The following is a 24,826-nucleotide window of genomic DNA, read 5'->3' as shown; positions in this document are numbered from 1 at the left end:
TGTTTTCTCTCAAATCACTGAAGATGGCACTGCTGACAGGAAGTGTTCGAACAACCTACATCCGTTATAGATTATTATGCTTTAAAATATAGTTCCATACTACGAGATTTAATGACTATCACGATTGAAATATAAACAATATTAATCTAATTCTTTTATGCCAAAATTCTTATTTCTTGATTCTGAAAAATTAAATTAGGTAAAGTTAGCACTAAATGAAATTTTTACGATATCATATTAATGCGCCACGAAAATCGGCCTTTTTCCGCCAAGTAGCCACGAGAAGTGCACGTTTCAGCCCGCACAGCGAAAATGGTAATAAATATATCAAAATAGATACAATATTGGATATAGAATACCGAAAACTTACACGCTTAATAGCTCCTCAATTTATTTCGAGACATGTTACTCAGAAATAACGGGTATTTTAGATTAAAGCCATGAAAACACTTACCGGTAGACATTCAGTAGTGCGTGGAACACGTGGGGGAAGTGTTATCGGACATTTTGCAGCTCTTATATGAAATATTTATTGTAGTGCTGCTAAAGTAGTAAGAATACATGAAAGCATTGCTAGTTAGAAAGACATAAATATATAACGTAAGGTTCATTTCAATAGGTTACAGACTAACAGCTGCCACTCGTTGGTCTCCATTTGCTCGCAAGAGTTGCATGTTACAAATGATAAAATAATGGATATGGGTCGCACATGTATTTTCTTTCACCAATCCCTGTGGTCAAGGTATGGGTTTTAGGGATATGGCATGTTTCAGATTTCCTGAGGTCGGTCTTCTGAGGAAAAGCCTGTAGAAATGAAGGGGGGATTTACCAACAAATTAATACATTTCTTTTGCACTCTATATCCATTATATCAGTTTGTCAAATTATCAGACACTGATTAATTCTGCATGCATGCACATGTTATTGACTGATAAAATTTTTCCATTTTACTAGTATCAAAACTAGGTACCTCTGCATCTATCCGTCCTTCATTTGTCAACTTTTCCTTTAGATTACAACTGTTCTTAAATCTTTTTAATCAAATGTGGTCTGAAGCATCCTTGGAAGAAGGGGAACCAATTTTTGTGTAATCCATAGGTCTGAGTCTTGATATTAAATTTTGTTTGTTTTAGGCTGCAAGACCGTTGATCAGCATCTATGACAATAAGGGTGAGACCACTGACGTCAATGTCACCCTGCCAGCTGTTTTCAGGGCCCCTATTCGACCAGACATAGTCTCATTTGTGCATTCAGAGATGAAGAAGAACTCCAGGCAGCCATACGCTGTTAGCAAATATGCTGGCAAGTATTTAATATTAGAAAATTAGGGCCAAAGGAGGTGAATTGTAATTCTATGTGGCATGTATGATAGTTTACTTTATAGAAAAAATTACATTTTCTTCGTTGGATATCATCTTCAAATAACTTTTATTGTTTTAGTATCTTACAATGTAACAAAAAAAATTTAACTGAGTTTTGAAACAGTTATTTACCTGCTTTTAAATATCTTTTTTTCTGAGTCATGATTTGTGCTTCAATAAAAAGAAAAAAAAGATTTTAAAAAATGGTATTTTATTGGAAAGAATTGATCAGAGTTCTTTAATTGATATATCCATCAGAGGACAAGATTTATCAGTACCTCTAATATTATAATGATGATAGTAAATCTGAAATATTACTTCATAGTTTGTCTTTTACTTTTAAAAATACCTGCATTTAAACTAACAATATAGTAATCTTGACATTTATCATGAAAGTGAGAGTTTACTAGACGGGGCAGCTCAGGTCTGTTGTGGCTTCTCTATTGATAGTTGCCATGCTTCGATGAAGTTGCCAGATTACAATACAAGTCATAACTCCTCATGCATTGATATATGTAGTGCATGGGTTTTAAATCTTGTAGACACAGATCTCTTCTATTTTCATTGGATTATGATATTAAAGCAACATCACATTAAAGCAACTTTTTATTTTACTCCTATTTTATTTTGGGATATATCAAGTACATCAACATTGTCACTACTGTCGCTGTCACTTTTGCCAGCCATTATGTGTTCGTGTTTCCAAAACGAACTTCTTGTGCTTCATTGAGAGGGGTTTCCAAATCAAAAAAGTGGTCAAACTGGACATTGGAAATCAACCTTGAATGTTGGGATAGCATAGAAACCTAACTTGAAATGTATAAAACATGAACATTTGTTACCAAAATTAATGTTTTTACAGTGATGTCCCTTTAAGTCAGTCTTTGTGGGGATTAAGTTACAAGTAATTGCTGTCTTGCTGATACTTTCAGTCACTTGTTTTTCAATGTGTTAGTCAGATTTGTTACATCCTTCTGTCCTGTATATAGTAGATGTATTGATGACCATTGACATTGAAAGTGTGACTAGATATCAGTTGAAGGTTTGTTGTGTAATAACCGTTGGGGGAGGAAGGGGATGGGAACAAAAACAGAATTTTCTATTTGTTTGGACCAGATTAGATGGTTGCTGTGTCATTCTCCTCCTTATGTTAACACCTCTAATGATTGTAAGAAACCTCTCCAGATGAAAACAGATGTTTATATGTGGAGTCTGCAAGACAATAAAAACTTTGGACAACAGAGTTATATAACAATGTTAATTTCTCAAAATTCTTGTGCAGCATGAACTGAAATTTAAACGAGCAAATGGTGGAAAGTTGAAAGATTTACAATATTTGGAAAGCAATTGAAGAAAAAAAATTCTGACATGTAGTAAAATAATCTTTGACTTAGATATCTGATGAATTAAGAAAAATTTGTATAAAAAAATATGGCTACATATATATGGAAAATCATTTACATGTGGTCCATCTGGATCTTCACAATGAAGATGTGGCACAAAATTTCTGTTATGACAATTCTCTTTTAGTTGTCATAGTTTATTAAGTTGCCAGATGAAAATGCAAGTCATAACTCCTCATGCATTTTCTTGTAGTGTATGAGTTTTAAATCTTGTAGACATTAAATCTACCTAATTATAACTGATATGAGCAAAAATTAAATAGGAAAAGATTTTCTGAAATTTAAATGAATCATTAAATTTTTAGGTCACCAAACATCTGCCGAGTCCTGGGGAACTGGCCGTGCCGTAGCTCGAATTCCCCGTGTTCGTGGAGGTGGTACCCACAGGTCTGGACAGGGAGCATTTGGTAACATGTGTCGAGGAGGACGCATGTTCGCTCCAACAAAGACCTGGCGTAGGTGGCACCGTAGGATTAATATCAACCAGAGGCGGTATGCACTGTGTTCAGCTATTGCTGCTACAGGAATCCCAGCCTTAGTGATGTCCAAAGGTACATAAGCACAACAGACTCTTCAGGATATCAATTTGTTCCTTGAGGAATTTTCATAGCCTGTTATTTCAATACTGGAAACAATTGAAAAATTGAATTAAGCGAAGTATTATTTTTGTAATCAATTTTCTTATCTTTTCATTTTACCAATTGTAAGTTAATGATATCAAGTGTGAGTTTATTGGTGTGATATAATCTGTTAATTCAAACCTTTCTGAATCATAATTTGTTTTTTGTGAGTGATGATCTGCCTTTGGTCCGTGTTTTTGAGAACACTATGATATTTTACAGGGCATACTGACACAAATTTAATGTTTTGGGTAAGGGTATCCTCTAGGATCACATATGAAAAGTAATTCCTTTGTGTAATATGTTGGTATTAAACAGGCCACAGGATCGAGGAAACACAGGAAGTACCATTGGTGGTCAGTGACAAGGTCCAGGAGTTTAAAAAGACAAAGGAGGCCGTCAGTCTGCTGAAGACTCTAAAAGCATGGAGTGACATCCAAAAGGTGAGCAAGCAATATTAAAGGATAACAAACAATAAGGAATTGGTGCTGGAATGGTACACTGGCCCCAGATGCAATACAAGCACAATATATACACTGTTTGATAGCTTCAGATACAATACTTTAGATGTGAGTGTATAATAAATAAATAACTAATAACCAACAAATGGAAACGCAATGAGATAATGAAAAATGTCAGTGATAAAGAAATAATTGAGTGTTGATTTTGCTTAAGTCTGTCAGAAAATAGTGATATTGTACTTCATTGTTCTGTCCTGTATTGACTTCAACCTACAACTTTCAAAATATTATTTTAGCATTTTAATCTTGTCCAGGGATTGAAGCATGTAGTTTTGCTATATTATTTTTCTGGCACATCAGTAATACTTAGAGATCTTTTGAAGAAAATCTGTGGCTTTATAGGTTTTGCAATAAGATGAAGCACTTCCTTCTCAAGCAGAATTTGGATTAGTCATTTCATTATATTTCAATATCACATATGACTTGATTGAAGAATACATTCTGATATTGGCATGGCACACCTGAAATATGCATGATTAGGCCTATATTGTTTTGCTCCCTACCACTCCTGTTACTACCGATGAAGGGAAGGTGTGAACGTTTCAAGTACTGTAGTACTGAACGAAGTATTGATAGTATTGTACTGAAGTACTTCACCAATCGAATTCCTTAAATTTATGCAACAAGCTCTCTGATTGGCAGAGCCAAGTCTAGATCGATTGTGGGTGGAGCCAGGTGAAAAAATACTGTGAAGACATCGGCATTTTACAAACACTCGACTGTCGCGAGAGGTTAATTGGAAGAGTCCAAGTCACAGGTGGCTTCAGATCAGACCTAATTGGGTTGTCCCATTTGTTTCGTTCTACACCCAATGATACCTTGCTTTTCCATCGATGGTACAACGAGAAAACGAAAGTTACTCAGTACTAAACTAATTTACGTACAAAATATATATCAACAGGTTAGATCACTGGGACCGGAGAATTCATAACATCTTAACAGTGAATATAGTCATATAGTCATTCTGTACTAGTTTTATTTATTTATTTTTTTTTTTTGAAAGGGGGGGGGGAGGGTTGGCTCAAAATATGTCGGTTTAAGCCCAAGCTATTATATGTAACAAAGAATTACGAATTACCTGGGACCTCCTGATATATGCCGATAATTCATACTGCATTAAAAAATAAAGGAATTCTGTGGTCCCATATATTTTTTATTTTATTTTTTATCTTTCCATCGAAAATTATACATATCCGCAACATGTGAAAATCTTTGAAGTTGGTTGGGCGGAATATCTAGAGCATTTACTACTGCAAGTTCCAGAAATTCTGACACAAGTCGGGTATTTGCCCGATGACATTGAATACATATTCAGTTACGTTGTATTCCGGGGAATAAGGCGGCTGAAAAACCAGGGACACGCCATATTCTTTCAGCATATTTCTTAAAATGCGCTCTCCCTGTCTATGGTGATGGAATCCACAATTATCCATCACAACCACATCGCCTTGTACAAAAACAGGATTCCCCATATCGTTCGTATCGGACATAATTTCGTCGAAGAAAATTTTGCGTACTGTTGCCGTCGTCGGACATTTTTCCAGCGATTACTTAGTAATTGTTATGTAACTGATAGTGTACATTAACTCCGCCTACCGGAACAAATTGGGTGTCAGATCAACTATTCAGGTTGTCTAAACTCCGCCCCCGACCAATCACAGAGGTCGTTGTATACTTGACTCGATTATTTGAATACTTCAATACAATAGTATCAATACTTTGTTCAATACTATAGTAAGTGTGTCGTTCACACCTTCCCTTCATCGGTAGTAAGTGATTTACACATTCAATATATTTTTAGCTAACAGTAATCAGATGACTAATTGAATAGTCATCCATCAGTTCTACATCTGTCCCTGAACTATGTTATTATTTCTAGAAGCACTGGATGGACCATTCTTGATTTTATAGGTTCTCTTTGGTCCCTGGTTGTGCCCTTTATGTTTTGAACTGATAGAATAATGAAATTCTCAACAGGCAACTGTTCTGGATTTGACTGTTCAGATTGTCATTATTACTTTTTTTTCAAATTTCAAATAATTAAGGGCAAAAACACAGGAAAGAAGAGAAAATAATGGGAAATATCAAAGAAAAAATAAAGATCTAGTAATGATGGGTGTCAAGATCTGTCTGGGATCTTTTTGAATTGTAAAAATATAAATTGACAACAACTAGTTTGATTTTACATGTGTTTTTTAGGTTAATATATAATATTTATTCAATCATTTTTTAGGTTTACAATTCCAAACGCTTCAGAGCAGGAAAGGGTAAGATGAGGAACAGACGTCGTATTATGCGCAGAGGTCCACTGGTTATTTACAGAGATGATAATGGCATATCCAAAGCATTTAGAAATATTCCAGGTTTGTAAAATTTGTCTTATTTGTGTTATGTAGCATGAAATTTCATCTGGAAACCAGTTCTGTATTTTGACTTGCTCGTGTTTTGAAAGTACTCCGAGCTTAAAGAATTCAAAACAAAAATAAGTGTTTTTCATGTTTTGGCATACCTATTGTGTTAGCTTTTTTTTCTGCATAAACCCAGGTACATATATGTGTTTATAACTGCCAAATGATGAGTTGCCTTTGGTCCGTGTTTTTGAGATCACTCAATGATAGCTGACAGGGCATGTCTGAAGGGCTATTTTGTAAATGTAGTCTTGACACATTAAATGTAATATGTTATTTTATTTATCTAATTCTTTAAAAAAAAATCACTAATTTCTGACAAGCGTGTTTTTGAGATCAATCAGTGATTCATTGTTGAACATGTATGAGGAATTCAAAAAGCTGGACATTTCCTCAGCATGTTCACATTTTAGGATTTTGAGTTTGGGTGAAGTAGCCATTTTCTTGTGATCTTTTTATTTTACTTGCCACACTTTAAGGTCCCTCCCTTTTGGGTCTCCTCAAAAAATCAATATTTCTTTAAGTTTTACCGAAAGTTTCTGTAAGTTTGAAATGAAAATATAGTTTCAGCTACAAAAGGGTAAGCAAATGATGAGTTGCCTTTTGGTCCGTGTTTTTGAGATCGCTCAATGATAGCTGACAGGGCATATCTGAAGCTCTTTGTTTCGTCAATATAATCTGGACACATTAAATGTAGTATCTGTTATTTTAAATATCTCATTCTGTAAAAAAAATTGTTTATTTCTGATGAGTGTTGTTTAGATCAATCAGTGATGCATTGCTGTGCATGTCTGAGGATTTTGAATGTGGACATTTCCTTAGCATGTTTGCAATTTAGGATATTGAGTTTGTTTTAACTAGCTATTTTCTTTTGACCCTTTCATATTACTTGCCACACTTTAAGATCCTATAGTTGCCTTTTGGTCCGTGTTTTTGATCTGAAGCTCTTCGTTTTGTCAATATACTCTGGACACATTAAATGTAGTATCTGTTATTTTAAATATCTCATTCTGTAAAAAAAATTGTTTATTTCTGAAAATTAATATATGCATTGCTTCAAATTTTAATGTGGAATTTCCTTGTGTTTGCAATTTAGGATATTGAGTTTGAAACTTTAAGATCGAAAATTAATATATCTTCATAGTTTCAACTGCCAAAGGATAAGCAAATGATGAGTTGCCTTTGGTCCGTGTTTTTGAGATCACTCAATGATAGCTGACAGGGCATGTCTGAAGCTTCTCAAAAATGAGAATTTACGCTTTATAAATTTTGAATATTTTATCTGTAATTTCTATCCATTCAAAAAATTCCTTGTGGCAGTTACTGTACCTATTTCAGTATTGGACTGATCCTCTGAAGCCTGACATGCTGTATTACAATAGATTTCATCTCTTCCAGGAATAACCCTCATAAATGTTTCACGTCTGAATCTTCTTAAAATTGCACCTGGTGGCCATGTTGGACGTTTCTGTATTTGGACAGAGAGTGCATTCAGACAATTGGATGATTTATACAAAGTAAAGTAAGTATCTTTACAATACATTTTCCATCTGGTGCCTTCAGTTTAAGTATTGGTTTATAGCTAGTACTTTCCTTTATTTAACCTTGGTTTCCAGAGTATTTAATAATTGCTAAATAGATTTCAAACATATATCAATGTTTATGCCATCACTTAAGATTTGCAATGTAGTAAGTTTATTGATTGTCATATTTTGATTGAATCATTGATGAAGAGATAGTTTTCTATGTTTTGTTTTTTATTTTTCCCCAGAATACCTGATCAGAAAATGGTTAATACAGACATTGGAAAACTTTTAACATCTGATGCCATCCAGTGTGCTATAAGAGCTCCAAAGTAAGTGAATGCAATTTTTTCCAATCTTATATAGCTGTGGAAAGCTTTTTAGTATTTGTTCAGTTATAAAAAGTGATTTTTCTAGTTATAAATGTTGTGATACTTTAACATTAAGTAATGAAAATTTGCACATTTCAATGATTTCTATCTTAACCTTCATTATAACTTTTTTTTAACAGACGTCAGATGAAGAGGATTACCAGAAATAGAGTAAGTTAAATTTGTTTATCAGATTGTAGGCTGTTCAAATAAAACACCTTTGATAATTCTTGTATTGCTGCTTAATTATATGTAGATTTGCCTTGATCCTTACCTTAGTTGTGTATAATACTTCTTTGGGGGGAGGGGGCTTTCCAGGATTGGGTCTGGTACAACTATTTGTTGCCAGTATTCAGTATTTACATCTAATCCAGGATTTCAGATTTTGTGTAAGAAAATAAATGAATGTAATGGCTGCAGATATTTGTTTATGCAACTCCAATCATTTCTAGTTATTATGCATTATTGTAGACCATGGCATCACTTATGATATTTTCTTCTTTCTATTACAGATGAAGCCAAGAAAATTTTTACCTGATAATATTCCCAAAAGCAAGGCAGCTAAGGCTGCTGCTAAAGCCAAGGCTAAATCTGCTCCTGCTAAGGGCAAACCAGCCGCCAAGGGCAAGGGAAAGAAGTAGTTTTTTTTTCTTTTCACAAAAATTTAAAGGAAAATTCCAAATGAACCCAAGGACAGTCTGATTATAAGCACCATGTGAGCAGAGCAGCAGACTTGACTAGTTTTCCATCAAATAAAAATCTCAAGATGTTGTCAATGTGTTCATTCTCTTTCAAAATAAATTTTAATTGAAAGGCCTCATATGAACAAAGAAAATATGTTGTGAAATATTAGAGAATATTGGAATCACAGAATGACATCTAACAACTTAATTTATTCTCCAAATGAATATATGTATATATAAATTACATTTGAAAAAAGATTGGGCAGTACAAATGATGCATGTTGATATATTTTAAATTGTTATTATAACTGGCATCTTATCGGTGACCATAACTTTTGACTTTCAAAGGGCCTCTGTAAAAGACCTTTATCATTTTACTTGTGATGCCTTGTTCAAAATTACAAGAGTTCCTTGGAACTGTATGTGTCGCCTGCATAAAGTGTCACGATCACTCAGAAATTGAAGTGGATGTGCAACGATCAACCATAAAGTTGTAATACCAAATTTCATTTCTGTAACTTTAAGCATAATGGGAAAACTGCAAATTTTAAGTTCAAAGGAACATATCGCTGCCAAGAAGCGAACTCTGTGCATAACTTTTGACCAGGAACTCCTATAAAAAATTGCATTTTCATAACTTGAAGTAAAACCAAGAAAATTCCAGAAAACAATATTCCCAAAGAATTTGAGTTCAATGGGTCAGGAAGAGTCGCAGAGAGCTGAGAATTGAACTCGATCTGTAATCTTCCACCAAGAATCCATATACAGCATTTCATTATATTAACTCAAAGCATAATTGGGAAATATCTGGAAAACAATATTACAAGAGAATTTCAAAGGGGTATAACTCGGCAAAGAAGGGTCACAGACAGCCAGGAATCAAACTTAATTTGTACCCTTGCAACAAGAAGCCATATGCCAAATTTCATTTTGATAACTCAAAGCATAAGCCAAAAATGTCCGGAAAACAATATTCCCAGGAAATTTTCTAAGTTGGAAGGGGCATAACTCTGCCAAAAAGTGTCAAAGACAGCTGGGAATCGTACTTAATCTGTACCCTTGCAACAAAAAGCCATATGCCAAATTTCATTATGATAACTCCAAGCATTACCGAAAAAAGACCAGAAAACTTTCGTACGGACGAGGACGGACAAAGTGATCCCTAAGTGTCCGCCAGCTCTGCAGGCGACACAAAAACCTTATTGATACTTGACCTCTTATCAAAGACCTTTACAGCAATATGGACAGTGGGCACCAAGCTTTTGAAAATATGATGCTATATTCAGGTTGTAGATTTAAGCACAATTGACCTCTTCTCTTCTTACTTTTGACCTATGGTGTTATATTCAAAACTTAATGGTGAATCATTTTTCTTGCAACATCATCATCATACTTGTCAGCGACTGCTTTTGATATGTCGTATCTAGTTGTCGGTGGTTGTTCTTTGCCCTACAGTATCATCTTTAAACACTCGGTGATTTTGACCTGTGATGACCCCTTCAAAATTTTGGGCATGAACCAGCCAACTCCTGTTGGTGACTTTCAATTTTGGTCAGGGATGTGGTGATGATGTGTGAAAGATTGTCCCAGTCAGTTTCGTGAAAATGGAGAAAGTACGATATTGATTTAAATTTTGTAAATCTATCCAATTTAAAAGGAATCTGAGTGATTAGAAGATCCTATTATTCAGATATTGACCTTTGCTTATGGCATCATATTCAAGCTAGTGTAACCCTCTGACAAAGACCACAGCAGACATTCCAATGATTTCATCCAAACCAATGCAAAAAAGTATTTGTGCGCTTCAATGGCAAAAATGGTATTTGATTAAATTTATTCATGAAGTTTTCCACATAAGTGAATACACTATAATGAAGTGAAATACCTCTGGTCCATGATAATTGTATTTGCAAATAGATGGGCAGCTCATTGTGTTCAGAATTAATGATTAAATTTTTATGAAATTGGAGAACTGACCAAAGTATTTCTTGTGGTAGCTTGAAGCCTACAAAGATGGCATGCTACATTGGAGAGAATGAAGGAAGGCATCATGCTCCAGCCTTTTCATGCATTTGACCTTGAAAATCACAATGTTTTTGCACTAGTAGACCAGAGTTTCATAGTCACGAAGTTGCATCCTTTTCCCTGGTTACCAATAGACAGGAAGACATGGTGTGTGGGTTTTATACAATAAAGAATGACTTAACAAAAGATCAATGTTCAAAATAGATTTATTTTGATACTGACATGTATATACAGTTATATAATCAATGATAACTACAGGCAGAGTGCATACAGAATTGATAACTCAATTCAAGGCCATTTCATTAAAGGTCCAAATTAATTTCAGGGAACATGATAAAGAAATATAAGATTCACAATTTTTACAATGGCTGATGCTTCTTGCTGGCATGTGATCTTCTGAACTGATATGCCTATTTTCTGTCTTTGAACCCTTGCCTTCCAATAAACAGATCCAATCTTCCAGTTTGGACTGAAAGCATATTGACTCGTAGTCGTGTAAGTCTCTAACAATGAATCACATATTCAAAGACTTTTTAATGGCAAATATAAATCTAAGGCTTTTCCAGGACACCTAACAAAACTCTGGACTTTTCAAGACTGTATGCACCCTGACAGGGATACATGCAACACTACACATACCTCAGGGCCACCTTACTTTAAACAACAAGATCATATCTCAAAAAACAAATTGATCCAAAAAAGATTTACATGACATAGTACTGTTGATTTTACTAAATAAGTCTTCCTTGCAAAATTTGACTCCCTAGCTGACCCATTAGTAAAAATTTGCTCATGCTATGTTGCATCAATTGAATTCTACCTAATGTCTTCTACCTGTGTTGCCGTGCAAAAGTATTCAAATGTTGGTATCTCAATGTGCAATATTTATAATCATCCAGCAGTTTTGATGTGTTGGTCCCTTTAATTCTGATGTCTTCCCCTGCTACCCATGAAACCCCATCAAAAATGTCACGATATAAATCAACATCATTCCTGGGAACTATTACTTAGTGAATTTATAAAAAGAAAGAAAATTTAACAGACACAAATGCAAAGAAATCCTAGGCAAAGGCTAAATTGTGTAACCATAAAAGGAAAGTAGATACACCCTAACTGTAATTTATCAATAAAAAATACAAACATTTTTTACTTAAATCTAGTTGTAATTTGTTCTGTATATAAACTGAAATGAAAGAAATATCCAATTTTACTTTGAAAGTAAGAGGCCCTTAATTCACCTCTGGTATGAATTTGTACAATTAGAGACCCTTAATTCACCCCTGGTATAAATTTGTACAATTAGAGACCCTTAATTCACCCCTGGTATAAATTTGTACAATTAGAGACCCTTAATTCACCCCTGGTATAAATTTGTACAATAAGAAACCCTTGATTCACCCCTGGTATAATTTGTAAAATAAGAGGCCCTTAATTCACCCCTGGTATAATTTGTAAAGTAGTATACATGGCAACAGGTGAGTGCTACTACAGGGACCACATATACAATTAGCACCATCACCCTATATGGCTCTATATCTTGTACATTAAAAGCTCACACTTTCTCTCTTGGATTACATTTAGTGTAATTACATATCATAACTTCATAACATCCTTAATTTATCAAACCTGATCATAAAAACATTCAACACATACAAACAACAACTCCTAACTTTGTGATGATTTACTAACACATCCATAGAGTAAACTTTTCACTACAACATATTGTATATTCCCATATTAAAAGCATTTATTTACCACTATTTGTAACACATTTCAAAACGAAACTGTTCAGCAAAATATACATATTGACGAAGAAATAAATATGAAAATGAAACAATGCCTACATGTATTACCAAAACGAAAATAAACTGCCAAAGGCTCTATTTGCTTCTGTTAATGAATTTATACCTTCTGCCAACAAGTGAGTATTATCACACAAAAAAACACATATTGCACTTTGTACATTTTTCATTATTATGAGCAAATGATTACCATTAGGAAGGTGAATAGTACAATTGTTTTATATATGTAGAAAAATTCTATCAATGTAAAGTGTTATTAATATAATACAGATTAACCAAGTGACTACTCCTACACAGTACAGAGCACATATTGTACTTTAAAAAACCCAATTATGTGATAAGAAATGCTGAACAATGAATCAAAAACAAAAAAAGGAAAACGAAAGATAGGAACCTTTTCCATTAAAATAAACAATAACATTGGCAAATTTGAAATGTACACACCAATATAGATCTTTATTGTATGCCTCTATTATGTTTACTATTGGCCATACAAAATAGATTTAGTACCAAAGTAATGTTTGTTCATAACAATCTAAATCATAAGACAATTTAGAAATATACGCCAAGAATGCACTTTAAGTGATTAAGCTCTGGCCAACTTTTTCTTTGTTGTGTAGGTCAAAGGTCAAAATGTACCTCAAGTTTCAGTGACAGGTAGTGAAGGACAGAGGGAGAGAAGGAAGGACGGATGGACACAATGCGAAACTATAGTCCTCCTTGTTATCTGTAAGGGACTGATAATCCAAAGCACCCAAAAGATGGGAAAAGTAAAAAACCAGATCCTGTGTAAGTTATCAACAGCAAGATAATTTTTCATTTTTCATTGTATTTGTAATAATTAAAGAGCAAAGTCACATCTCGTCCAAATATGACTAATTCTATAATAGCTTAAACCTAAGTAATCACCAACAAAAATAACATGATGGAAAAAACATACAAAGAAACAACAAGCTTTTATACAGGAGTCAATTTTTCTAACACATTGTTCACAAATTTAATCACAACCATCATGAAATCGCACAGTGAAAGGACATTAAGATCTTTACCTCTTTGTACAGATTTCTCCACTCATCTTGACTATTGTCTCCACACGACTTACACAGACTACTGTGCAGGCTCTATATAGCTCACACATGAACTGTGCAGGCTCCACATGATGGCCTACATAGACTAACTGTGCAGTCCCACATGGCATACACAGATTTACTGTGAGCTTCCACAGGACTTACACAGATTACTATCTCAACATGATGACTTACACTCTCTACTCCTATAAGGGCAATTACTATACCAGTCATCATGGATTGCTTTTGTGAGTGTAAAGAAGTCTACAAACAACACAGTATGAGATCTATTTTTAAGGGGATGGGTTATTGATGACAGAAAAAAGAAGTATCATGTTGGCACAGTCATTAGTACAAAGCAGTACAAATAACAAATTCATAGAACATTTTAAAAACATAAACACAATAAGTGGATTTCTCTATCAGCAAAATATGTTTTATAACACAAGTATAATCCTTGCTTCCATTACTTAATGTTTAAATTTATTTAGCTATCGCCTGATCAATATATATTCCATTTCTTGTTTTGTTTCTTTCTTTTATCATCTTTATCAAACAAACAAAAGCCTTTTTTATGGACAACCTGTCATCAAAAACAGCTTTGTCAATTTTGGCCGCTGTCAACAAATTAACTTGTTGTTATTATTTTATATATGTAGTATGAAGTTTTATACTCCAGTTAGTAACATAGTCAACTGCTCCTAGGATGCAATGTATACCTTACATATTGAGACTGTAAGGAATGACAACGCTGGTAGAGATTGCTGACATTGGCCTCAAAACAAAATCTGAAGGATTTTGTTATCTATTCCTGAAGTCAATATAAGTTTGCAATTAATTAAGCGAAAACAGATATACACATTATATTTCATGAAAATATCATACAATAACTTTTATGCATACGCTACAGTCTGTACAAAAACATCAACAGAAAACTGCAGGGGATAAAATAAGCAAAGTAAACATATAATTGTAGAAGACATTTATAGAATGTATATATATATTTATCTGAACATTTTAAATAAAGCTAACTTCCTTATCATATAACACAATATAACAAAAGGCTGAAATAAAACATACCTAAACATTTCTAGCTTTTCAATCAGCTTTTACTCGTTGAAGTTGCATTCTGAAATACTTTATTGGTAATTTTTAACAAGGATGATCTAAATGTAAGTGTGAATATCATATCAGATGGCAACATAAATGATTTATCTGATAAATGTGCTAGAAACTTAGGTAAGTTTTACCCTGCCTTGAACATCACTAATGTTCATCCATCATTACCTTGATCCGTCACCTCACATACAATAATACATACCACATATTATAACATAAACTCAAAATTAAGGAAAGGCATGTTTATGCTGTAACTGTGTTTTCCACCGATAAACACACCCAGAAGGTAAAGCATGTTCATCCTGTAACTGTGTTTATAACTGATAAAAAAAACTCACAAAGTAAAGCAAGTTTATGCTGTAATTTTACCACTGATTATCAAACTAGCAACCTAACAAATAAAGAAATATGATGACACAGCAAGATTTTTGATAAGATGTTCACTTTTGATTTCATAATTATGCTTAATGCTCAGCATCCTAAGACTGTGACTTGATGTAAATAAAGCTCTTTGTAAAACCCTTTACTGCTGAGTATCTGGTTATTACACCAGAAGTGTATTTTTTGTTTTCTAGAAGATAAAATGATATATGCTGTACCTTCATTAAGGTTTCCTTTATTCCTTCAGTTACAGTTTCTTTCTAAACTCTAAACTTTTCAAAAGACACTCTGTAAATCTTAGGGTTTTTATCTGTACACATATATGCTGTATACTATATTTATTCTAATAATAGCCCCCTCTCTAATAAAAGCCCCGCCCCCATCCTTTCTCACATTGAATAAGGTATTAAATAGACTAGTTTTACATGAAATCCTATAGATCATTTAAAAACCCTTTTATGATAATTTCTAACATTTACATACTGAAAAATGTTAAGCCCCGGGAGCGTTTATTAGGATAAATACAACATATGAAAATATTGTAATTAACTTGTGAGTTAGATATGTGCATTATTAATCATCAGTCATCGAAAATAATGTATTAAGGTATTTAAATATTTCAAAAGAACTTCTATTTAATCACGTTTAAATCATGAAACCTTGAATTTTAAATTTCAAACCTCATAAATATAACATAATCATGGATATAAAAATGGAGTTTTCTAAAGTATATGATTTCTTAAGACGATGAAGTCATCTCACAAAATACAGTTACTGTATTCTAAGAAAAGATGGAATAATTGACGACAAATTACTTCGGATGATATGAAATGATACGTATAAAGTTCATGCACTGACACTGTCCATGGTTCATGTAATTACTTACAACATCTGATAAAAATCTGTTTTTCCTTCAGATTTGAGTGTATGATTTCTATGACTAACCATTCATAATATAACTACATTCCATTACATGATTCACTGTTTGATTGAAGAAGCACACCATAATATAGATATGCCTTGTAATATAAACTAAATTTACAGCACCTATTCATATCATTCCTATATCATTTACTTGGATTTCATAATCATTTCTGATTTGTCTTGCTTCTAGACATCACACACTTATGCATTTTCAATCCTGAATTTAAAGCATGTCCTGTATGTATTGAGAAGTTTACCTGTTGTTTATATATGAAAATGTTGAAATTTAAGAATAGTATGAAAACACTACATGATAGATTTAAAAGATATGTTGTAGTACATTGTATATTGTAAATAGTTTTAAATAAACTTCTGTTTGATAAATCATCATCAAACACCAATTTTTAGTAGAAATATCAAAGATATTCAATAAAGTCAACACCTGCCAGTGAAGTACAGGATAAGTGGGCATCCTTTCAAGTCAAAATATGTCAGAGGTTTGAAGTTATCGCTGTGTCTGCTCCTACCATCTTTAGTCAGTGGGTTGGAGGTTATCGTGTGTCTGCTCCTACTATCTTTAGTCAGTGGTTTGGAGGTTATCGCTGTGTCTGCTCCTAACATCTTTTGTCAGTGGGTTGGAGGTTATCGCTGTGTCTGCTCCTACCATCTTCAGTCAGTGGGTTGGAGATTATCGTGTGTCTGCTATGGTAATCTTTTGCCAGTGGGTTGGAGGTTATCGCTGTGTCTGCTCCTACCATCTTTAGTCAGTGGGTTGAGTTTATCGTGTCTGCGCCTACCATCTTTTGTCAGTGGGTTGGAGGTTATTGCGGTGCTACTCATTAACAGCAACATCATGGAATGTGAAGAGGATAAGAGAAGGCCACATCTAGAAAAGAAATGATTATTCATAAATGTTATTTTTTTCACATATTTATTTTTCATGACATAGTTACTGAAAAGGCACCTGTCTGTTAATCAATAATAACAAGTACATTCATTTTTCTGTATATGATATATCTGTTCTGCTTAGACTAAAAAGACACATAACATATATATACATGATAAGGTTAGGCCCACCCACAAAAAAATAATTATTTACATGAAAGCAAAAAATGCAAATGAAGTCAGCACAGCATCTGTAACATGGTGTCCAGTGTTTGGTATGAGTGTGTAATTTGGTATGATAAACAGAATGGTGCTTCATTAGCCAATGAGGAGTACAGAAACCTAGTACTGAAAGAATGCATACCGCAGTTAGTGTAACCAAAATCAAATGAATGGTACGGATAATATAGTGGTTTTTTGCACCAGAAACAGATAATTATTGATTCTAACGTGACAATAAGTGGTTTTTTTTTTTATACTGGTGTTCAAATAGACTTAAAGTACATGTCAAGCAGAAAACATCATGGGGCGGATGTAAGGTACTGTATTCCGTCTCAAAATCTGCTCCATGAATATGTCTGCTACAAATGGAAACATCAAATATTTTATACCAAAATGTGGTATTAATAAGAATCTTGCATTATGCATTCATGAGATATCTAGGTTTCGGTCCATTGGCTTCGAAGCATTGTTGTCATACCAAATAACACGCTCATTACCAAACACTTTGAACCCCGTGTGTGAACATCATCTCTGATATTACTTTGTACATTAAAATTTCTCAGTTTTCAGAGTATATTATACATATGAATGGAATAAGCTTGATGTAGCTGACAAATGTGTACTGTATGAATCTTGTCCTCAAAGGAGGACTTGACTAGCAAATATTTACAACTTTAAAGCAACAAATCATCACTAAACCATATAAAATGGTGTCCTTGTTGAAATCTACAATAGGAATACTTACTTGGGATAGGTAAAGTTCCGAACTGTTATTTATGTCTATCATTCATTTCAAAAACTGTCAGATCATCATCTTCATCATCAGCGTCTAATGGAGCCATTTCCAGATCTGATCCTCTTGTTGTGATAAGTCCATACTTTCTTGACTTTGATCGCCGTCCTCTGATTCTAAAAAGACAATGTTTACTGGCATGAGACTTTCTGTTCTATATTCAGTATTTTTCTTTAGGTCTCTTACCACATGAAATAATAATAACACACTGTTTTATTAGCTGGGTCCTGTGATACATATCACTCTTTATAATCTTTCACAATATTACCTCATGTTTTAGCTGTAAGTGATTGTGATTTCTCTGTTCATCCCCACCCTACCTTAATCCAAGACAATTCCCAGGCTACTGCTGAACCATAGACTTTGGCAGTTATTTTGGTATAAAATTTTGTTGATAAATTTTCTTTTAAAGGAAGACAAGATCGAGTAGCTACAAACTTAAAACCTTAAAATAAAAAATGACCACTAATGAACATTTGAATATGATTTAAAACAAGAGATGCTTAACTATAAATTTTCAAAACATCCCTACAACAATTTGAGAAATAACAGACTTCACCAGTTAAAAACTGCAATGTCAAAATCCTGAATGGCTATACGGGCAGCCCTATTGAATAACTTGTCAAAATAAATTCAAAATGTCACATACATATAAACCTAAATAGGACCTAACTGATATTACCATGGATTTTAATAGACTTCTTTTTTTATTGTTATAAAATTACTACAGTACCGGATACATTTTAAACTGCAGATCATGAAATGAATGAAAAATATAGCTGCTTATTATGCTACGGCTACCAGTACACGCGATGAAGAATTCCATGGCTAGGTGAATTCAAGTCACACAGAGGTCCTTGATTGGCTACATTAATTTGATATTGCCAGGATAGACAATACTTTTGTCTAGATCAGTTAAAGCTAATTCTATCAGGACAAAAGTGACTTAATGTAGATTCATAATGGGGAACTCCTATCACTGAAATCAATTTAGCCACAGGCCTCAGCCCATCATATTGAAATACTAATGTGTGATATAATTGCTTACAGCATTTCTCTTTTGCAAAGGAATGCCTTTTCTTGAAACATGAATCTGTACCTTAGTTCTCTAGTTACTAATGATAATATAGTTAGTGTAACATAAATATACTCTAGTTATGATATCACCAACAAGATAAAACACAATCTCCCTTTAGTTCATGACATCATGAATATAATGTTAGTTAATAACATCATGAATATTGTCTATTTTGTTGTAGTCTTGCTAACTTCCAAACACCTTACCACTCAGTGATCAATCTATAATTTATTTTCGTGAGTTCCTTTTTAATTTCATTGCAAAATATAATGGATTCCACAATGTAAAAATTCTAAGTATTTCTGTAAATCCCATCAAAATTCTATGAGTACAGACTCGCTTATAGTTTGAGCATTGTAACACTCTCAATAACTTTCTAATAGTATAGTAACATACTTTTCAGTTTAAACTGGTCGCAAACCATGCATGATAAATTGATAATTGATGAAATTTCTGGCTTTGAACCTTTTAGTTAGAAAAGTCTACAATACTCCTTTCCTCACACTACTTTCCCCCTTTGTATACACATTACACTACCGTAGAAAGTTTCATTACAATCCCTATACTCTGTAATTACACTTATTATCATTTCAGTTCTTCTTTAGTTCAATTATGTTAAAAAAATATTTAAACTTCCAAACAGCAAACATTTTGCTATTGTTCTGACACTTAAATGAACAATGCCGTAAGTGACATAGTGATACTATTTATAGCTAAGTGGTACTAAGTATTAGCCAACAGGAGGACATTGAAAAATCTCTAGCAAATCAGTATAGAAATTATACTTGCATGACATAAAGCTATAAAACAGACACTTGATTTACTTTGCTGATTAAATGAATATATATATATTCAATGATATATGTATCTTTCACTCAAAATGCAGAGAGAAAATATAATCTATTGTTATCAAGTAAAAATTAACTTATCTGAGAAATACTCAAGATGATAATATTGTACATTGGTATTGATAAAAAATCTGTTGAAATTTACTTTTTGCAAACAATGTAACATTTAAGATCTTCACCAAACTGAAGTTCTATGATTTTTCACTAGTTTTATAATATCCTCCACAACACACTACTGAAATAAGACCGATTATAAAACTACTACACTAAATGGGACTCTCACTGTGTTTACACCAGTCATTCCTGTCTAGTATTAAAATCAGATTTTGGGTCCTGAAGATTCCGGAAAGCTACCAGAGAAAGCGGAAGTGCTGAGAGTTACAACCATATTGAAAACTGATTCAAGGTACTACCACGGTGATATCTATGTCAAAATACAGATAACAGCAAAATATTGTTGCTGGTGACCTTTAACACTACTATCAAGATTTAGTATGTCTTAACATAATTACCAAGATGAAGTTTTTGTAGAAATGTTCTGAATCTTGTGAATTTACCAAATGTGCATATATTGGGGCTTTACCAAGTCTCAGAACATGGGGTTGAGATATATCACATACATGAAGACTACATGAATGAAATATGGCAATGTTGAGGTTAGATTGATACTTCTATTTTTATTATTGCATGATTTGAAAATATATTAAGTAACAAGAGGGCCTGGTCCTTTATTGGTCATCTAATAACAAGAGGGCCCTGGTCCTTAGTGGTCATCTTACAGTCAACTAATGAATGGACAGACCACATAATTAGCTAATGGTTGTCTTATAACTCTGATGAATTCAAATTATGAACATTTTTAGAAAGTATCCGACACTCATAAAATGGTAGGTTTTATTCGTAAACATAGTTGTGCAATCATGTTACAAAATGGCTACTGTGGTTACCATGTTGAAGTTTTGATCAAGCTGAATCTTAATAAAAACATACAACAGTCAGCAGCCAAAATTTGGCTTTAAACTTGAGCATTTTTGTTATTGTTTGTTCTATAAGATTCTACGGAATGGATGTAGAATACCATACATGTATCAACAATACAACTGAGCAATTACTGCTGACCATATAAAACACAATTTTGACAACAATGTAAGATTGAAACCATGGGAACTTTATAACTGGTCAACCACAGCTATGCATTCCAAGTAGCATCCTACCAGCAGTAAACAACATGCTCACATTTTTTTAAATTCAATTTGCCACAGAATCATTTCCCTCACTCGGTTGTTACGATCAAACATTTTCAAACTCGCTCTGAATTGCAACTTTCTGTGAGTAATGAAACATTCTTTGGGTTCTATTATTTTCTCAATATGCTTTTTCAATGTCAACTTTTCAAACAAAGACTTTATGAAATGAGGTTGTGACAAGTACCTAAAGAAAGCATGAAAGGTTAGGTTTGAATCATAATAACAGAGTGAAAATGAACTCCTGTAACTCAAACTGTGTCTAGTACTACCAGATGTTGAAATAACAATTAAAAATATTAAACTCTCAAGTCTGGCTAATCTGTAAATATGAAATCAAAATCCCAACATCCTGCATATAATACATTACTACCAGCTACAAGTGAGGCTCTATACAGTGTGACCTAATCCATCATCCATATAAACAGATAATATGTCAATCACAGTCTCTAACCCTTAACACCCTATCTAAAGAAAGACAGCTAACTTTAATTTGGTATTCTTGTGCTCTGCCTTTTTTGTATCAGTCTGGCTATGGTGGATGTAAGAGCTGATATCAAAACTGTCCATAGACTCATATCATTATCAAAAGTTGCATTAATTTATGATAAGGTAAATCATTTTTTACTAAAAGATGTTTATAATATGTGTTGGCCAATTTGATGTAACAGTCGCTTTTATAGTAACTGTACTATGGTAACATAGGCTATGTAGGCCAGTTAATAACTAGATTTATGCAGAGACGTATACATGTGTTATATATGTCTCTGATTAATGCTACCAGTGAAAAACTTCAAGTTTAAAGTGATTTCGGCTATTTTCATTTAAAAATCCATTTTCCAAATTTTGTATCAAAGACTAGTTTGCGTATTAAATGAAATTTGTGTTTTTTTCCTCATCCTGATAATGCCTGGCATTGTCTGGTCAATCCAGGACGGCTTTTTTTTTTCATTTCTACTTTTTCTAACACATTGGCTGTGTAATGTGGACAATTCAGTATTGCAGGAAAGATAGAAATTAAAACAAAAACACGAGAAAAAACGAATCAAGAATTAGTGACAATTACAATGTCCGGAGAGTTCTGTCAGAATGGTAAACATACTAAAAGTTTTTAGTTTAAATACTAATAAGTTAGTCAATGTTCTTTACGTGGAATAGAGTAGGCATATCAGGATATACACGATAATGGGCAAACTCCTGTCTAATACTCACCTCCATGCCCGGAAAACGAAATACAGGATCACCACTGAGGTTACTCCTATGAGCACGTACAGCGTTCTCAGCAACATATCCTTATTTTCTACCAATGAGCCCAAGAAACCGTCAGAATCTGAATCAGTATTATTGGATGTAGAATTGTCTTTGGACACTGTTGGCTTAACCGGTGCGGCTGTTTCTTCAGTTTCTGTAGACTTTTTCGAAACACTGGAAATGTCCACGTCACTGTTGTCATTCGAACTTGACGCAGCTTGGTTCTGTGCGATGAGAATACACACAAACAGCACTAACACCGTCAAAACATGTCTTCTGAAATCCATGATTTCCAATATGTCGTTAAATATTCTAAAATATGTTAGTTTTCTTCGTAACGAAGCTCAGTCCTCATTTTCCTCTCGGCGTGATATGATCGGAATACCTCTAGGATACTATACAATCGAACGAAATGCTAAGAGAACACCCGAGAGAAAAGTGCCAATAGGAAAATTGGATACCTTAATTATATCCTCAACATTTGAAATATATTCGATAATGTATACATTTCAACTAAATTTTTTATCAAAATATGCGATCATAGTATATATTTCGAACACTTCATAGCATCTATAAAAGCGTATCAATGTCTTTTAAAAATAGACAAATGCAGACTAAATATCCTGGTATCAAAACAGCATCAACACAAAGTATCATGTGATTTTGACGACATATTCAATGGATATCAACCTTATCTATTTTTAATAACACATCTTATAAAATGTATAAGATATAATTCATTTCAGAAATATCTCAATAAATATTTGAAAACTTGAACTGTAAAGTTTATACATTTACGACTTTACTTACCGCAATATGGCGGGAATTTTGAGAAATGTAAACAAGAAATTGCGGCTCCGAAATGCAAGTACGACAAAGTGTAGTTCAACTTACAGTCAGAACTTTAAACACACGTGCCTCCACCAAAAATGTAGGAGGCCTTTATTTAATGAATGATCCAATAATGATTATACATTTTTGGTTCTCGGTTTAAAAAAATAAGAAACCAAAGGCTTTCAAATTCTGCAGTAATGATTATGATGAAATGTAACCTTACCATTGTAAAAGGATTAAGTTGGCGTGGCTGTGTATAGTGTATGCGGTCTCTGTCAGTCACCTGACGGAACATGCTTCTTTGACTCGGACAGTTGGTAGACCCGGTCCATTATTATGCCAGAGAACAGGGTTCCACGCGTTGGGTGCCAATTGCAGTGTGAAAGAACAGGTAACATAAACATTCCTGTACCCTTACCAGGAATCGAACCCAAGTCTCCGGTAAGATAATCCAATCCACTGGCTCTACCAACTGAACCAAAACTCGGTGAATAGCTTAAAAAACCAGGCTGAACACCCACTGGAAGGATCACCCCGATAAGTTCACTGTCAAGTGTAACCGTCAAGCTGTCTGGGGATTGCCCTGCCACTTGACTGTTACTGCCCAGTACTAAGATAACAATGTATATAAGACCGTTTGAATGAAGCCTGACTTTTTGTACTTATGAAGCAGAATAAACAGAGGCCAAGTGAATAATTTAGTAATACAAATATAAGACCCAAATCATTGTTATAATACCATATCAACATCCCTGTTTTTACCTTTTAATCCTTGTATAACTTGTGTTAGAATATAAAGTGACATGGTGTCTAGATATTGTTCCACTACTTGTCCTTTAATACCAACTACATGTTAGTTAAGGTTAATCAAGACCTAAAATTCACTCTCCTAAATTATTTTGATTTAATTTTTCAGAATTTCTGTAAATTTTTCTACAATTGTAATAACTGTGCATGCGCAACTGGGACTCATAGTCGGTGTAAGGGGGAATTAAGTTCCCCATTAAGTACATCGCAACAAGAAGATAGAAGCTTTCAATTGAGGCGACATACCTGCGACATACCTGCGAAATACCTGCGAAAGAAGCATGCCCGTCAGTTGAGTGACAGATACTAATATATACATATAAGCCACACCAACCCGCTCCTTTTACACCAAATTGTAGTCACTACACAACTTTCATCTTTGTGTTAGTGTAATAACAAACCTTTTTTGAAAAACTTAATGGAAGAAAGATATACCAAAGTTTTGATATTGATAGTAAGTGTTTCTATCCATTCAAAGTGACATAACTAATGTTCTTGGGATAAGCAAATGGTATTTTATGGGCCTACTTTTCTTAGTATATGGCTGAATAGAAAAAGGGAAACTTCCCCAGTGGCCATCACTTGAGTTCCATTCTTGCAGTGTATCTTTGCAAATAATTAGGACTCTTCACATGAATTTTAACAAGCTGAGGGGT

General features: G+C 33.7%; 2 protein-coding genes and 1 non-coding gene across 3 annotated transcripts; 2 read left to right on the top strand and 1 right to left on the bottom strand.

Moving 5' to 3' along the window:
• Positions 1-248: 248 nt before the first annotated feature.
• LOC132551971 (large ribosomal subunit protein uL4B-like) lies at positions 249-8,978 on the top strand. The gene is made up of 9 exons (XM_060216117.1): positions 249-315; positions 1,134-1,302; positions 3,070-3,315; positions 3,703-3,827; positions 6,139-6,268; positions 7,712-7,835; positions 8,085-8,168; positions 8,348-8,378; positions 8,720-8,978. Exons 1-9 carry the CDS (start codon positions 313-315, stop codon positions 8,846-8,848), a joined length of 1,041 nt encoding a protein of 346 aa, XP_060072100.1. The 5' UTR covers positions 249-312; the 3' UTR covers positions 8,849-8,978.
• Positions 3,550-3,620, top strand: LOC132552035 (small nucleolar RNA SNORD18). The gene has a single exon (XR_009554316.1). It is a non-coding gene; the product is annotated as a small nucleolar RNA SNORD18 (small nucleolar RNA).
• A 7,026-nt stretch (positions 8,979-16,004) lies between the features above and the next one.
• Positions 16,005-22,883, bottom strand: LOC132552021 (membrane protein FAM174A-like). Its single transcript, XM_060216167.1, has 3 exons — positions 22,491-22,883; positions 18,061-18,224; positions 16,005-17,094 (listed from the first exon to the last, which is right to left on the bottom strand). Exons 1-2 carry the CDS (start codon positions 22,814-22,816, stop codon positions 18,086-18,088), a joined length of 465 nt encoding a protein of 154 aa, XP_060072150.1. The 5' UTR covers positions 22,817-22,883; the 3' UTR covers positions 16,005-17,094; positions 18,061-18,085.
• Between the last annotated feature and the right edge of the window lie 1,943 nt (positions 22,884-24,826).

The sequence above is a fragment of the Ylistrum balloti genome, unplaced genomic scaffold (genome assembly GCF_031769215.1).
Source record: "Ylistrum balloti isolate Yb309-2 unplaced genomic scaffold, AGI_CSIRO_Ybal_v1 Utg370230, whole genome shotgun sequence".
NCBI lineage: Eukaryota > Metazoa > Mollusca > Bivalvia > Pectinida > Pectinidae > Ylistrum > Ylistrum balloti.
Note: the sequence above shows the minus strand (reverse complement) of the source record. Positions and strands in the feature narration are given on the sequence as shown.